General features: G+C 46.5%; 1 protein-coding gene across 1 annotated transcript in view; it reads left to right on the top strand.

The window, feature by feature from the left end:
- The window catches only part of LOC144785371 (uncharacterized), a 337,243-nt gene that overhangs the window by 89,064 nt on the left and 231,842 nt on the right, over nucleotides 1-16,337 (top strand). The window contains exon 3 of the mRNA XM_078664322.1: nucleotides 11,176-11,256. Within this exon, the coding sequence (XP_078520448.1) occupies nucleotides 11,176-11,256 (81 nt within the window). The remainder of the gene's footprint in view (nucleotides 1-11,175; nucleotides 11,257-16,337) is intronic.

Raw genomic sequence — 16,337 nt, 5'->3', positions numbered from 1 at the left:
TAATCGAATATGCACATAATAGTGCTCTGGGGCAGAAGATGGCTGGTCCTTCATTTTCCAAGACCACACCCTACAGTGCTTATCCATTTTCTAAAAAAATATATAATGTTTCTCTATGTGAGTGAACAAAATCAAAATCAATGTAAAGTAGTGTATGAAGCAGGCCCTTTTCACCATGATTAGATTGGAGTACTTGAAGCCCTCCACATTGTGACATAGAGAGAAGACAGGAGGTTACAGCAGACAGAAAGGTTGCAGAAGCATTTGTCTAAGGAGGGCTAAACAGTAGACCTATAGAAAGCGAGGAAGTACTTTCTTCAACTACATACATTTATTTCCTGCAGGAGGCGTAGAGCGAGCAGAAGACCTAGAAAAAAGAGGGATTGCCTGCAGAATCAGCCCCAAACCCTAAGGTTGCTTGGGCAGGCCTGGGGTAGCAGCCCAGGAGCCAGCAGAGGACATGCTGCTTCCAGGAAAACTAAGTTAAAATAGGAAATGTATCAGCCAGAGCTGCTGGGAATATTGAATGCTGTTTTTAAGATAGATGACCCAGCGACCAATTTGATGATAGTCCAGAAAAGATTTAGTACCTGAATATTGAGTTTTAAATATTATGCCACAAAAATATCATAGCCAAATAAATTGAAGTTAAGTGTGCGTGTGTATACATATATATATATATATATATATATATATATATATATATATATATATATATATATATATATATATATATATATATATGTACATATATATATATATATGCACACAAACTCCTTCTCCAAGAAAAAGAGGCAGATTCCCAGGAGGATCAGGTAGGAAACGCTTTTTAATGACAACTTGGCGAATGCATTTCGGCAGCACACCTGCCTTCCTCAGCGCTCAAAGCGTCCCGTGGGTTGAATGTCATGCTGCCTGTGAATCCCTCATTGATGTTCTTGCTTATGCAAGCTAGCTCCGCCCTTCAATTGAAGTCCTCGCACCTGTGGGCAGTCCCGAGTGTAGCGCAGGACTACAGGCCCCAGAATGCATCTTAATAGGTGATTGGGACCAAGGTGCAGGGGAACGACTGGAGTGGAATAAAGTCATTGCGGGCTGGTCGGGGAACAGCGTGGACCCAGTGGGAGACTGCGATGTCAGTCCCGCTTTGATGTGTCACCTGGAAAGCGCCTCCTCCGGTCCCCCAATACCATCGCAGCCATGTCGACCTTAGAGTCCAAAAAGCAGGGGATGGGCTGCAATGAGTCCTACCCAGCATGGGATGGAATATCCCAAAACTGCCAGCCTTCCTCCTTGGTTTCAATGGCGGGCTCCCAGCCTTTCCAACTAACGCTGGTAGAGTACATGGACTGCAAGAGTCCACAAGTTTTCCCAGTGAGGCTGGTACTCCCAAAGCGCGATGGGGGTCTCTGCAAAGGCGCCCCTGGGTGGCGCGAAATTGATGCACACAAACTCCTTCTCCAAGAAAAAGAGGCAGATTCCCAGGAGGATCAGGTAGGAAACGCTTTTTAATGACAACTTGGCGAATGTATTTCGGCAGCACACCTGCCTTCCTCAGCGCTCAAAGCGTCCCGTGGGTTGAATGTCACGCTGCCTGTGAATCCCTCATTGATGTTCTTGCTTATGCAAGCTAGCTCCGCCCTTCAATTGAAGTCCTCGCACCTGTGGGCAGTCCCGAGTGTAGCGCAGGACTACAGGCCCCAGAATGCATCTTAATAGGTGATTGGGACCAAGGTGCAGGGGAACGACTGGAGTGGAATAAAGTCATTGCGGGCTGGTCGGGGAACAGCGTGGACCCAGTGGGAGACTGCAATGTCAGTCCCGCTTTGATGTGTCACCTGGAAAGCGCCTCCTCCGGTCCCCCAATACCATCGCAGCCATGTCGACCTTAGAGTCCAAAAAGCAGGGGATGGGCTGCAATGAGTCCTACCCAGCATGGGATGGAATATCCCAAAACTGCCAGCCTTCCTCCTTGGTTTCAATGGCGGGCTCCCAGCCTTTCCAACTAACGCTGGTAGAGTACATGTATATATGTACATATATATATATATATATATATATATATATATATATATATATATATATATATATATATATATCCACCCAAGAAGCTCTAATACGTGCTCCCAATCCTCGAGGTGGCTCGAGACCGGTGGAGAAAATGATAATAAATATCCATAAAAAACGAGGTTCCACTCGCGCTCTCAGAGTAGTCCTGACGCAGTAATCACAAGTTTGGTACAATCAGATTGGGGGTTTATTTTCAGTCATAAACCCGCCGAGACGCGTTTTGCCACCGAAGTGGCTTGTTCACACAGCGTTTGCACATGCAGAATTGTCATTACATACACATTTCCATGGACATAGTAAAGGAACTTTGAAAGATGCACATCCTGTCCAGATTGCGAGTGCCATCTTGTAATGTCAGTTCCACCCACACTGTGTTCTTTGTTGTGTATTGAGAGGTGGTTATCCCTCTGTCCGTACGTTTAGTGTTATTTCCAAGTGTATCATGTGGATTTCATGAGCGGCCGCTGTGCCTAAATACAGTGCGCTGCTACGCTAAGTGACAATGCGCGCTAGGGTTTATGGTAGTTGTAGTCTCACTACCAGTGGGCTCTTGCGTATTACCCGCGTGTGCATGGTGTGTCCTCCTGATGTCAATAATATTCCAAACACGGTAAAACTAATATATTTACACGTTAGGTTGAATTTGGACCGACCCTTTAGCAGAAAAAGGCTATTACGGTTCTATGACCCTTGTTAGTGGGTTATAGCCATGTCACTTCACGGATTAAGTATCCCAGATGACTAAACCCATAAGACCCTTGTTACTGGGGGATGTTTTGCCAACTGGTTTCAGGATTGATGACCATGACAGATATCTGTTCCTAGAGGACCCTTATTAGTGGGTGATGCTGGTTGGTTCCAGGTATGGTAGCCCTGAGGGTATCATGTCAGTAATGCCCATGTCGTATGTTAGTGCCTGATGTTGTGTTCACCCCCGTGTGTCATACCCTTAGTGTCCTCATAAACGATCAAAAGGTGCAAATTAAAATCTTATCTGATGCTCGGAGTGTGACAGGAGGATGATCTGAATGAAATGATGAAATGAAATGAAAGACATTTATAGAGCGCATGGCTACCCGGAAGCGTCCCACTGCTGAGACCAACACCGAAGGGGTCAGAGAGCTCAAGGGAACAGAAAAGTCTTGAGTTGTTTTTGGAAGAGCTGATGACTAGAGATAGTGCATAGGTGCATTGGTAAAGCGTTCCAAAGTTTGGCGGCATTATAGGAAAAAAGCCGTCCCCCACATCTGGCTTTTTTTATTCTGGGGACGTCTGCAAACCGCAGTTCATCTGAGCGAAGTTCCCTCTTAGCTTTATAGGGGCGGATCAGAGCTGAATTGATAGGGAGGTCAGTCCCTTGCACAGTTCTATGGGTGATGCACAGGGCCTTGAATTTAATTTTTTCCTGCACTGGATGCCAGTGCAGGTACCGTATTGTTGGTTTTATTGATTGTCTGTTAGGTAGTCCTTTCAGCAGTCTTGCTGCACTGTTCTGGACTACCTGGAGTTTAGAAATAACTGAGGCGGGGGAGCCCAAATAAAGTGCATTCCTGTAGTCCAGCCTCGAGAGTATGAGAGATTGAATCATAACCTTTTTGGCCAGGGGAGGGAGAAGAGGAAGGATTTTGCGTGTCATTTTAAGAAGGCCAAAACAGGTCGTAGTGGTTCTTCTGGCTTGCGTCCTGAAGTTCAGGAACTGGTCCAGCCAGATACCCAGACTCTTGATCTCAGTCTTGGGGGCTGGGTGGGGGACCCATACAGGTTGGCCACATGAGACTGGGATTGAAACTGAGGGGATTACCTAGTAACATGATTTCTGTTTTACCACCATTGAGCTTGAGCTGGGACAGGTTCATCCAATGTGATATGTTCTCTAGGCAGGCATGGAGACAGTTCAGATTGTTGTCCGCTTGTTTGAGTGCGACCACCAGTTGTGGGTCATCGGCATAGGTCACTATGCGGATTCCGGAGGAAGCAACAATGGCTGCAAGGGGGGACATATAAACATTAAAAAGGGTTGGGCTAAGTGAGGAGACCTGAGGGACCCCACTTACAAAGGGGCGGGTTTGGATAGGATATTATCCTCAAACACCTGAAAGGATCTTCCTTCCAAGAAAGAGTGTAGCCATTTGAGTACAATACCTGTCACTCCTATATTGCTCAAACGGTGTATCAAGATTGTATGGTTCACCTTATCGAACGCTGCACTGAGGTCAAGGAGGATAATGGCTGTGGATCCTCCTGAATCCAGGATTTTTCCGTGTTAGACCTGGCACCTTGGCGTGAGTCTCCCTTCCTCTTTTTGCTGATGTGCCTCAGATGTTTTGCTGGTGTTCGAGGCTCAGGGCACTGCGCCACAGCCAATCCGTGCCGCAGTGCAAGTGCTCCCAATGTAAAGTGTATGTACAATTGATTTCCACGATTGGCTTAGTTGGTTTACTGTCAGTCCCCAGTAATGTGCACGAGGAGTGCTGGGGCTAGTAGATACAAATGCTGCTAGTGGGCCTGCAGCGCTGGTTGCGCCACCCACAGAAGCGGCCTCATAAAGACATGACTCGGGTCCGCCATTGCTAACCCCGCGTACAGTCCCGCACTGTCACGCTGATTGCGCAAGTGCCCACACTTGCCAGTCCCTGAACCTTCCCTAAACTCCATATTAGTCACCCCTACGGTAGGCCTACGGGCAGGGTGCATTGAAGCGTAAGGTAGGACAAGCCTAGAGTGTGGCATGTCCTCATAGTGAATTACCGCCCTTTTCGTTCTTCACTATGGAAGGGCTACCGGTTCTCTTAGGCCAAGATGAGCTGTCGGAGCTATTACACGCTATAGTCCCGGCAGACTCAGGGAACACGGTAGCATGTCGAGTTTAGTATGCCTGAACTCAGAATAATAAAATACTTCCTTTAGTAAGGTTTGTTTTAATATCCTGGGTTTGCAAATGCTACTTTTAGAAAGATAGCCTTTGCCCGCCTAACTATTTAGCCCGCCTCTGCCAGGATGTGTATCTGTTGTCTGGGGTTGTGTGAGTGACAGGGCTGGGTGATTCCCGGGGACAGTTGGGACCCCCAGGTGGTGAATAGGGTGCTTATACTAGGATGGGTGGGCGGAGTAGTCCTTGACTCTGAGTAGGGTTGTGCTCCACCACCACAATGCTGGCTCCACCCCCCTGCGGAGCGTCTGATGTCCCTGCCCGCACTCTGAAAGAAGACGGCAGCTTCCTGTAAACAGAGTACTCCAGAACCGGGTTGAACTAGACTCAGGCCCCCTGGCCTGCAAAGACAAAAGAATCGCAGTATAAATATAGGAGCTCCGCTCCTTACAAATCAGATCCAGTTTTGACCACGACGAACCTCTGCCTGACTAGAAGGACCAAGAGAAGCTGAAGGACGGAAACCGGTCTGAATCCTGTAAGACTGGCCTGCAGTGGTGCCTTGCTGAGAACGGAGAGGAAAGGACCAGAAAGGACTTTGTAGACTTGTGCCTGAAACGATCTCCAAGGGCTTGATCGAGAGCTTGCCCCCTGAACGGAACTCCAGGACCATTGGGTTCTATCTGCTTGTGCCCGTCTGCTGTTGGGCCTTAGTTCTTATTCCCTCGCTGGAGTTGTGACTCGGGTGCCTTCGCCCCTTCCCAGGTCGTGACAGCTCGGAGCCTGGTTGCCCCGCCGTAGAGAGCCCGCTCATCCCTGAGTCGCTCTCCACTTCAGTGCCGGGCCGCCTGCTCTCCTGTCACCTCGCCGCTAACGGAGCTCGTTGTGCACCTCTCATCTTCTCCCGCCGGAATCTGCACGGAGCGCATTCCATAGCCTCGGACGGTCCGTACGTCGTAACGTACCCGACTGTCTCGCTTTGCCCTCCTGCATACCAAGACCCGTGTTGCACCTCAAGAAAGGCCTCCCCGTACAGGGGTACCGGAAGCCTGGTGTTGCACCCGTCTGCCGTAGAACGTGACGCCCCTTCACAGATCCACGAGTACGACCCAGCGTGCTAAGAAGTAGTACGCCCCGCAGGCCTGAACGGCGCCTCGCCCCGTGAGCTGCATCGACCCCGGATCGCCGCAACCCTCCACAGTCCTGCTCCTCTACCTCGCACCTCGAGGGGGACCTGAGCCGGAGAGATCCTCTGGAGAACCGTCGGCCTCGTTCGGAGTCCTCCCTCACCAGCCGCGCCTGAAACGCCTCGGACTTCCACCAGCAAGGTATACTTGAACTCCGCCCCGAGTTCACATCTGATCCAGGGTCCGCAACGTTCTTATTTCCCTGTCATCGTGCCTTGCTGAACAACGAACATTTAAAGACTAAAGCTTGCCTAAGTATCATCTGTTGGCCTCGAACCGTTACATGTATATGGTCTTGTGATAATCCTGCATGAATCTACCTTTTATTTAAAGTATACGTATTTTTGATACAACTACACGACTGGTGTCCATTTGTGGTGGGTCAGTGGGTTTACTGTGTGTGATCATAAATGCTTAACTTACTATCGCCCTGAGGATTAGCCTTGTCTGCTCGCGCCACACTACCTAGAGGGTGAGCAGGGGTTATTCGAAGGAGTAGTTCCCTTGCCCTGACGTGGAGCTGAGGGTCCCTGCTTGTCACAAGTGCATACCTGTGCCAACCAGAGACCTCCGGTTCCAACATTCGGCTTTCCTCCACCACTGCTAGCAGGGCCGTCTCAGTGCTCTGACAGGGGCAAAACCCAGTTTGATATGAGTGGAGCAAATTATGGGTTTCGAGGAAGCCCGAGAGGATATGATTGACATATTTCTCTGCCACTTTGCTAATTCCTGGCAGAAGAGATATAGGGCGGAAGTTGCCTAGATCTGCTTGGTCTAGGTTGGGATTCTTAAGTAAGGCTTTAACCATGGCCCTTTTCCAGCTAGTGGGGACTGTTCCTGTAATTAGTGAAGCATTAATCAGGTCCGTTATATTGGGAGCTAGTGTGGCTGCTGCTTGTTTCAGGATGTTGAAAGGCGCTGGATCCCTTGGTGATCCGCTTTTGAATGATTATAGTAAGGTGAGCAGAGTTTCCTGGGGCAATAGTGAAAAAGTTTCTAAGATGTGCTCGGGTTATTGGGTCCAGATTTATCGGGGTTTCCCGTTTTTCGTCTGTCGGAGGCAGGGATTTCAGAATTAATTGGACCTTAGTGATGAAAAAATGTGCCAGCTTGTTACACCAATGGCCCGAGGGGTCCTGTGCGATATGAGGGAAGAAAAGGGTAGGGAGCCCGTTGCCACTGGTTTGAGACGTATTCCCTTCCTTTCCTCCTGTGGAGAAGAGATACATGTATACATATTAGACAGATTGCAATTTAAGTAAATTGTAAACAAAGTGCAATAGAATAAAACGTCACTCAATTTGCAAGTGTATCGCCATCTCATCATCCAAATTATGGCCATTTGGGAAACGGGTACACATGCCAACAATATGTCTGAATTCTCGCTGTCTAAGTCTCAGCACTCGATTGCCTCCACTGGCTTTTGGTAGAACCTGTTCAATGGCATAGTACGATAGTTTGGTGTAGTCTGAGAAGTGGTGGCTGGCGAAGTGGCGGGCAATAGGATACTGTTTGTGTTTGTTGGTGATTGCTCTCATGTGCTCAAGGACATGCTTTTTTGCCATGTGTGTCCTGCTCCCCACATACCTCAGTTGGCACGGGCACTCTAGTACATAGATTACAAATGTGCTGGTGCAAGTTAAAAACTGTACTATGCTCACCATTGTGTTAGTACTGGTATTTCAATATTCTTTGACCATTTTGCTGCTTTCACAGGCTTTACATTGGCCACACAGAAAAAAGCCCTGTAGGTCAATTCCTTTCCTGTCTGTGTTAGGTGACAGGTCACTGAGAACCAGTAGGTCTTTAAGATTACGGCCCCTTTTGTAAGTTATGTTTGGTCTATCAGGCAGATTTCCACCTATGAAAGGGTCATTTTTCAAGATACCCCAGTGTCGGTTGACTACCTTGTGGATCTGTTCAGAATTGCCATTGTATGTCATGATCATACGTGATGTGTTTTCTTTCTCTATGTCCATATTACCCTTTCCTGTTGTGTTCAGAATGTCGGTCCTGTCTACCTCCATAATCCTTTCTACTGCTTTCTTAACCACTTGGATGCTAAGGTGTTTTATGGCTTCGCATGTAATTTCCATTGAAATCAATGGAAACTCCATGACGAGTTACCCTTGTCATTAGCACTGAAGGGGTTAAGGACCCAGGTGGGGTAGCCTCTTGCCCTGAACCGCTCGATCATAACTTTTTCCTCCTTTTTGTTATCAGGTGTGGAACTGCAGTTCCTCTTTGCTCTGAGCAGCTCCCCATAAAAGCAATACTCCATTTGAGATTGTTTGGGTGTCTGCTCAGAGCATGGAGTAGTGTATTCCCTGCCGTGCTTTTGCAGTATAGAACTGTCTATATGGTGTTGTTTTTGACAATCACCCGTGTGTCCAGATACTCAACCTCCTCAGTACTTGTAGAGCTGGTCAGAGTGAGATTTCTATTGTTACGATTGAGATCCTTAATGAAAAGTAAAGCCTCACTCTTCTCTCCTTGCCATACCATGAAGATATCGTCTACGTACCTAAGCCACAATTTCACCCTTGTAAAGGCATCCTGATACCGGGTGTTTGTTCTGTTGTCTTCCTCCCACGCCCCCATCAACTGGTTTGCGAAGCTTGGCGCAAAACATGTACCCATCGCGGTACCAAGCTTCTGCTTGTAGATTTCCCCCATTGAACATAACAAAATTATTCATGAGGCAAAATCTGATCATATCTAAAATCATGGTGTGTTCTAGGTATCTGACGTCCCTGCGCTTGAGGAATCTCGCACATGCTGTAACTCCCTGTGTGTGGTCTATTACCGTGTAGAGTGAGTTGACATCCAAAGTTATGAGAATGTAATCCTCTTCCCATACTAGACTGGCAATTTTACCCAAAAAGTCTTTGATGTCCCATACGTAGGAGGGTAGGGTGGACACGAACTCTCTTAGGAAATGATCTACATATCTTGAGACATTTTCCAGGGCGCTGCCCCTTGATGAAATAATGGGCCTTCCCGGAGGGTGGTTCCTGTCTTTGTGGATTTTGGGAGGAGGTACATGACTGGTAAAATGGGGTAGTTTTTCTTTAGAAAACAGAACTCCTCCCACTCAAGGAGTCCCTTATCCTTCCATTCATGCAGTCTCTCCCAAATGGTTGTGATGCTATTGTTATATTCCGCCCGGGTGGAGTCAGTGTATGTATTGTCATCATTGAGTTGGCGTAATGCCTCCTCAATGTACATTTCTCTAGGCAAGACGACAATGTGTCCACCCTTGTCGGCTGGTCTCACCACTATACTGTCATCACTGGCTAGGTCTTCCATGGCTTTTTTCTGTGTGGCTGTCAGATTATGTTTAAAATTTCCCATTCTCTCTCTCTCTATATATATTTATATATATATATATATATATATCTCAGTAAATGTAGGTTTACTATACTTAACTCCACATATATTTACTTTGGCAATGTATATATATGTGTGTGTGTGTGTATATGTATGTATGTATAAATATATGTGTATATATATATATATATGCACAAGTCCTCTACCTCCGTTTCACCGGGACCTTTTTACTGCGGTGCAAGCCAGGGGCGGAGGTCGCCCTGTAATCAATTTCTCTCACCAAACACAGCGGGGTTTTTTGTTCTATGTTTCCATGCTGGACCTAAAATGAAGGAATAAACCACGTCTGAATATTCACGCTATCTCGTTGTTAATTTGTCTGAGAGGAGCTGGCTCGGAGTGCATCGACACAGCGGCCGCTGTGTTTGGTGAGAGAAATATATATATATATATATATATATATATATATATATATATGTATATATATATATATATATATTTGTTCAAGGTACGAGCTGTGGCATTAAGAATAGTAAATCTATGGTTACAATTTATACTCACCTTCATAATATTTTTGTAGTTGATAGTTTGGCATCAGTACTTTCATGTAGTTGATATTCTCACACACAAGCCCTTGAAGAAAGAGCTCAGTCACTCAAACCCAAGCAAGTATATGGAAAGCGAGAAACAACCAGTCTTTACTTTTACGGAAGAATAGATCATTCTTTTACTATCGCCTATTTAAAAGTGGGGCATGAAAGGACAGGCACTAGGAGCCTTAAGAAATACTTGTCAACGCAAGGCATAGAAGAGAATCTAAGATATATCGTTGAAGGCGAGGACAAAATCCTGTTAAGGAATCAGATGAAAAATATTTGTGTCTCTTAAATCCCCCAAAAATTTTAAAAGTTGCTGAAAAGACATTACAAAAGAGAGTCCTTTCTCTGGTCCATATACCAACTTGCGCTCTTCAGGCCACCTTTAGCACTGACGTTAGCCCTCTATCAGGTTCATTTGAGATTATTTGGGCTTCAGGACCCTTTTGTTTCGAAATGTATTGAAACTTCACCTGCATTTTTAAGGGCCACTTACTGGTCCTGAGACAAACCTTACGTGATCTCAGAATAACCTGCCTCAAATTATGCATATGAAAGTTTTTGGCACAGAACATAGAATTATATTCCTACATGTACTGTTTGTGAGAAAAGAGGAAATGTTATAGAAACCAGTTACTGAATTGGGAGACGTGCTTATTTTACAGGGTTAACATATTTGAGTGATATTATGCCACGTGTAAGAACACATTTCCCCAGAGACACAGAATGGGTAAAACCCTTTGATACATCTGGCCCATTATCTCTAATATCATAGATGATTTAAGACAGGGAAAAGTGGGCAATTGCCAAGGGCACCCACCTTCCAAGGGGCCCCTGGGAAAGTGAACTTCCTGGTTCACTTCTATTTCTCTATCACACCCTTTTAAGTATAAGTCAATAGTGTTTGATATCACAAGGCTTGAATTAGTAGAAAAAGTGTAATAAAATTATAATTTGTTCCAAACAGGGGACCAACAATGTTTTTTACCCAGGTCCACAAAGTTCTTAAAATAACACAGTAATCGCTTTCAAATTTACATGAGTAGATGTCACCTTAATTCACGCAGTATATGTTTGGATCATTTACTATGTGTATAACCTGAGTTTATTTTGTTATACACAGATAGATGTCAGAGACATCGAGGAACGTCTGCGGCGCCTCGAGGAACAAAGTCAAAGCACTAAATCCCATGGAGACAGGCTGGTGAGTGGGCAAATATCTAAAGTTAAAATTTTATTATAATGTGTTACATATTAAATTGGAGAACTAAAAGGCATACACAACAGCAGAGTAATGGCATCTTGACCAACTGTAAAGAAGCCTTTTCCTACAGATTGTATTTTCTGTTTTGTTATTTAAGCAATATCGAGTCATCTTCATTCACTTTGTTGAGCACACTTTTGTTCAGCATATGATATTAGTCAATTCAAATTAGCTTTCAGCTCAGGTCTATAATTTTGAAAGAGAGCCTTTAACAACCATTATAATCCTGTGCAGAGGTGTATACTATATGATCTGAACATATTGATGTGTTCTCTGTATGTAAATATGCTGCAATATTTTTTAAATATTCATTTAGCGCTTTTTTCTCTTTTTTTTGTCTTGTTACCCTTCTATTGGCCTTAATTCTCTGTGATCAGCAGCTGGTGCTGGTCACCTAGAGAAGATGCAGACGCGTGTTTGAAACAAATCGACTCTATTTCTGATCACTTACACCAGCTCCTAGTGGAATGATTGATGTACAAAATTTTCCACGAAGAAGATCCAACTTCTAAGAAAAAATGTTTTTACCTTCCTACTTCTAATCTCAGATCTCAATAAGGCTAGCTTTTTTTTTTATCTCCCAGGGTGAATACAAATGGGGTTCCAGGGTTTTCAGGTTCGGAGATGCAAAGCTTTGGGATGGCCTGCCTGTTGGAATTTGTAAAGCACCTCCCAGTTCAAATTTACAAATCTTTTATAACCTGAAAGATCTATGTATGGCCTTCGCGGATTCCTGACTCAAACGAAATCGTTGTCAGCGCCAAGACTGATCCCGGAGTCTAGGCAGCGCCTTACAGGCCACCCGCTCACCACAAAAAAAAGTTTGTGTGTGTACTGAAGTGATGTCTTGAGACCTCACACTCTCTTTTGACACAAGCCATCTCAGTAGGGAGAGCGACTGTCTCCATGTCACTAGGACACCATTATTTAAGCCCGGTGGTCCTTTTGTAAACCAGTGTGTAAGTCTAATGTTTCAGTCAGGTTTTTTTATGTGAAGTAAAAACATACTACAACTCCCAGAAAGGACCAAGTTGTTTATTAAAAGTCCAGGAATGAAAAAAATTCCTAGTCCAGCTAGTCCACATTTGGGAGGGCTGAGATGGTAAAATGTAGAATTGTTGTGTAGAGCCATTTCAGAAAATCTGCAACCAGCAGGGTTTGGCTGCGTAATCTCCAGGGGCTACTATATTTGGGAGGATGTGACAGACTTGGTGGACTTCTGCAGTCACTGTGTATAAATCTTTAAATATACGTTCCATGGCTGAGATGCCTGGCGTCTAGACTCCTCTCCTGTGTTATTACTGATTCAGCGACTATCTTTACTGCCACTCTTCCACAGGGCAAAGAAAGGCTTGTGAAAGGGTTGGAAAGGGTATGTTTTTAATCCTGTGGCGATCGCTCCAGGTGGCAGAATTCTATTTTGCCTAGTGCACGGAAAATCCTTTAACCGTTCCTGTGCTTATCTCTAATGTTACACTCACTGGCTGTATGTATTGGGAGGGAGGGGGGCAAGCCAGTACGAGACCAATTTTGTGTGTGTAAAAGCCCGCTTTATTGAAACAGTTCCATATCACAATTTATAAACCTTAGCAACTGCCTTCCAAAACTAAAACCTCACTATACATAAACTACCTTACCCCTTGTTCCCCCCCGACCCCTACGATCCCCACATCAGATCCCCACCACGCAAAATACCACATAACATTCCATAACAATAATATTCCACAATCCTAAACAATATAGCATTTACCAATCCTAACCTCCCATGACCCAAATCCCTACCTGCCTTTGCACAACTGTAACTAACCAACCTCTAATCTAAACCTATCCTACCTGATTACCCTTTCCCTGCTCCTGCTCACAAACTACCAACATTTAACTAAAAACTACAGCCAATCCTGGCCAACTTTCAACAACCCCTCCAGCACCTGTTCCAAGCGACAACTATACAACATATCAGAACCCCTATGAACCTATTCCAATAAGCGCCTACAGGGCAACCCCAAAGGGTTCAAACAAAACACCTGCAAAACCGAAAAAATAGGGTGGGAAAGCATGAAACAGCCCTAAATACCTATTGGGCTATACCTCAAAAATTGGACTACAATTGGGCTAGTCCCAAAGTTGCTCAAAATGCCCAAAATGGCCCCTCGCCAGCCAACCCCTCCCCCTCCCAATCTGCCCGGGGGGCAGACCTCGCTGTGCTCGGCTGCCCCCCAAAACCCCCTTGGGAGGGAGGGGGGCAAGCCAGCACGAGACCAATTTTGTGTGTGTAAAAGGCCACTTTATTGAAACAGGTGCATATAGACAATTAATAAACCTTGGCAACTGCCTTCCAAAACTAAAACCTCACTATACATAAATTACCTGACCACTTGTTCCCCCCCGCCCCTACGATCCCCACATCAGATCCCCCACCCCGCAAAATACCACATAACATTCTATAACAATAATATTCCACATTCCTATACAATATAGCATTTACCGATCCTAACCTCCCATAATCCCTACCTGCCTTTGTGCAACTATAACTAACCAACCTCTACTCTAAACTTATCCTACCTGATTACCCTTTCCCTGCTCCTGCTCACAAACTACCAACATTTAACTAAAAACTACAAACAATCTTGGCCAACTTTCAACAACCCCGCCACCCAGGGAAATACGGGAGGGTAGGCAGAAACGCAACCTCCCCATTTTCCTGCCCCCCTGCCTCACACCCTGCCTCCTCTGCCCCAGTTCCGAACAACAGCGTTAACCTCTGTGCACCCCCAACAATCGGCACAGGACTTCCCTGAGGTCCAACAAGTACAAGTCCATACCAAGCTTGGAAAAGTGGACCCCGTCACCTATAAAAAATTCCGGCGTATCATATTTGATGTCCTTGTGACGAATCCTAGAAAACCCTATGTGCCGGCAAAACTGCACCATCTCTATATTTAACTTCCTCCTGGCTTTGTCCACTGCCCCTGGATTCACCGCTCCCCTCCAGACCCTACGTGGCACAAACTCCGTCCAAATGACAGCACACTCAGACCACTGACGCCTAATGGAGTCCAAATCGCGTTTCATGCACCTCATCAGTGCCAAACCCGTCTCCCTCACCATATCGTTTTCGTCGAGGTGGATGACCAATACATCGGGGCACCTACCAGCCACCGAAATCCCATTCAAAACCCCTAGCAATTCTCTCTACAGCATACCCCCTTTCCCCCTCCAACAAACAGTAAACAGTTCTTTATTAAAGCCAAGGTTCTCCCCGAAATAGCTGGCGCGGGCCTGGACCTGAGCCCACTTCACAAAAGAATGACCCACAATCCATATGGACATCTCCCTGGCGAGGGGACCCATCACAGAACCTGAAAAGAGAAAGATGAATGAACACAGAGAAAAACTCATAACCGTGCTACAACGTCCCCGATGCGCTGCGCACATAACGCTGGTAACAGTTAGAGGACCACCTAGACAAGTTCATGATGTCCCCTCGCCCCCATCCCCGATTGCTCGCTTCAGAAGCTGCCCCAATCCAAAAGGAATGTGTTCAAAATCCCTTCCCGGCCATCTCCAGCCCGGCCAGCCCCGCCTCCTCAAGACAGCCAAGAGCTGTGAAGCTTTCACCACCCGTCCGTCCGCATGCCTGAAAACCAACTCCTGCTTATCCGTGGACAAAGCCCCCTACCACCTGCCCCACCTGCAATGGGCAAGTCAGCGATGGCATGGCAGCCTGCAGGGAAACCCATCTTCCCCCGCCCCTCTGATCTGTCTTAGATTTCTTAAGCCATACGTTGACCCTCCCCCCCTAATGGACACGTCACTCCATAACAGCCCTTCTCCCCATTTGGACCCCAACAGTTCCGACACCCGAAAAGCCCCCAAAACATCCAAGACATCAATGTAGAGAAAAGGCAAACTTCAAACCCGTCCTTGCATATCAAACCCGTCCTTGCATATCCCTGGCAAAATCTGCAAAACCCTTTCCAGTAGCTCCCTTGACAGTGGGTTCCTTACCCGAGAAACCCGGCCGCACTCCCGGGCCCATCCTTCCAACATGCGGGTCCCTATTTTCCCCGCGGATGGCACATAACCCCACAACAACTTCCCAACGAAAGCGATCCCAGCAAATGTACCCCCTATTGTCACCCTTGTAAGCCTCTTCTCATTCAGATCGAGGATAAACTGAATCACATCTTCCTGGCGCCGCGCCGCTGATTCCAACTGCAGCTCCCCGGAGCGCAAGAATTCTTCCCATGCTTTACCATATGCCACCTTCGTGGATTGCGCCAATGAACCTAAAACCAGCTGCAACATCCTGTGTTGCCTACGTACCACAAATGCTGCAGCATACTGGTCGGGGTCCTGTCCGTGTCCTTGGCTAGTCCACGGAATCTCCCCCACTGTGAACAAGACAAAGCATCAGCTATGTCATTGTCCACCCCGTGCACATGCATTGCATATAAGGCAATATCATGCCGCAATCATGCCGCAAGCAGCCAAACAAAAACACCCTCAGCGGTTTCAAGACCTGTTCATCCCTTGCTGACTGACGATTGACAATTTCCACTACCGCCATGTTGTCAATCCTGAATGTCACCCTTTTGTGCGCCAGCTGGTCCCCCCATAGCGTGACCGTTACCACCAGAGGGAAGAATTCCAGAAAGGCTATGCTCAGTCCCCCTCCCGGCCACCGCTCCGCACACCATTTCCCTTGGCAGTACAAACCAAAACCCTCGCTCCCTGCTGAATCAGAAAATATTTGCACATCCCACACCATGTTCCCCTCCCGCATCAGGGGGATCCAATTGAAATTCTGTAGGAAAAACTGCCACATCCTAAGGTCCTCCCTCACCCCTGCTGACAGCCGCACATGATGATGCGAAGGTCTCTGTCCTGTTAGTGCCCTGCCCAGTCGTCTACAAAACGTCCGCCCTACTCTCACCACTCGACAAGCAAAGTTAAGGTGCCCCAGTAGCACCTGAATCTCTGTCACCATGACCTTATGTTTTGACAACATCTCCGCCAGC

This window comes from Lissotriton helveticus, chromosome 10, assembly GCF_964261635.1.
Source record: "Lissotriton helveticus chromosome 10, aLisHel1.1, whole genome shotgun sequence".
Lineage (NCBI taxonomy): Eukaryota > Metazoa > Chordata > Amphibia > Caudata > Salamandridae > Lissotriton > Lissotriton helveticus.
Note: the sequence above shows the minus strand (reverse complement) of the source record. Positions and strands in the feature narration are given on the sequence as shown.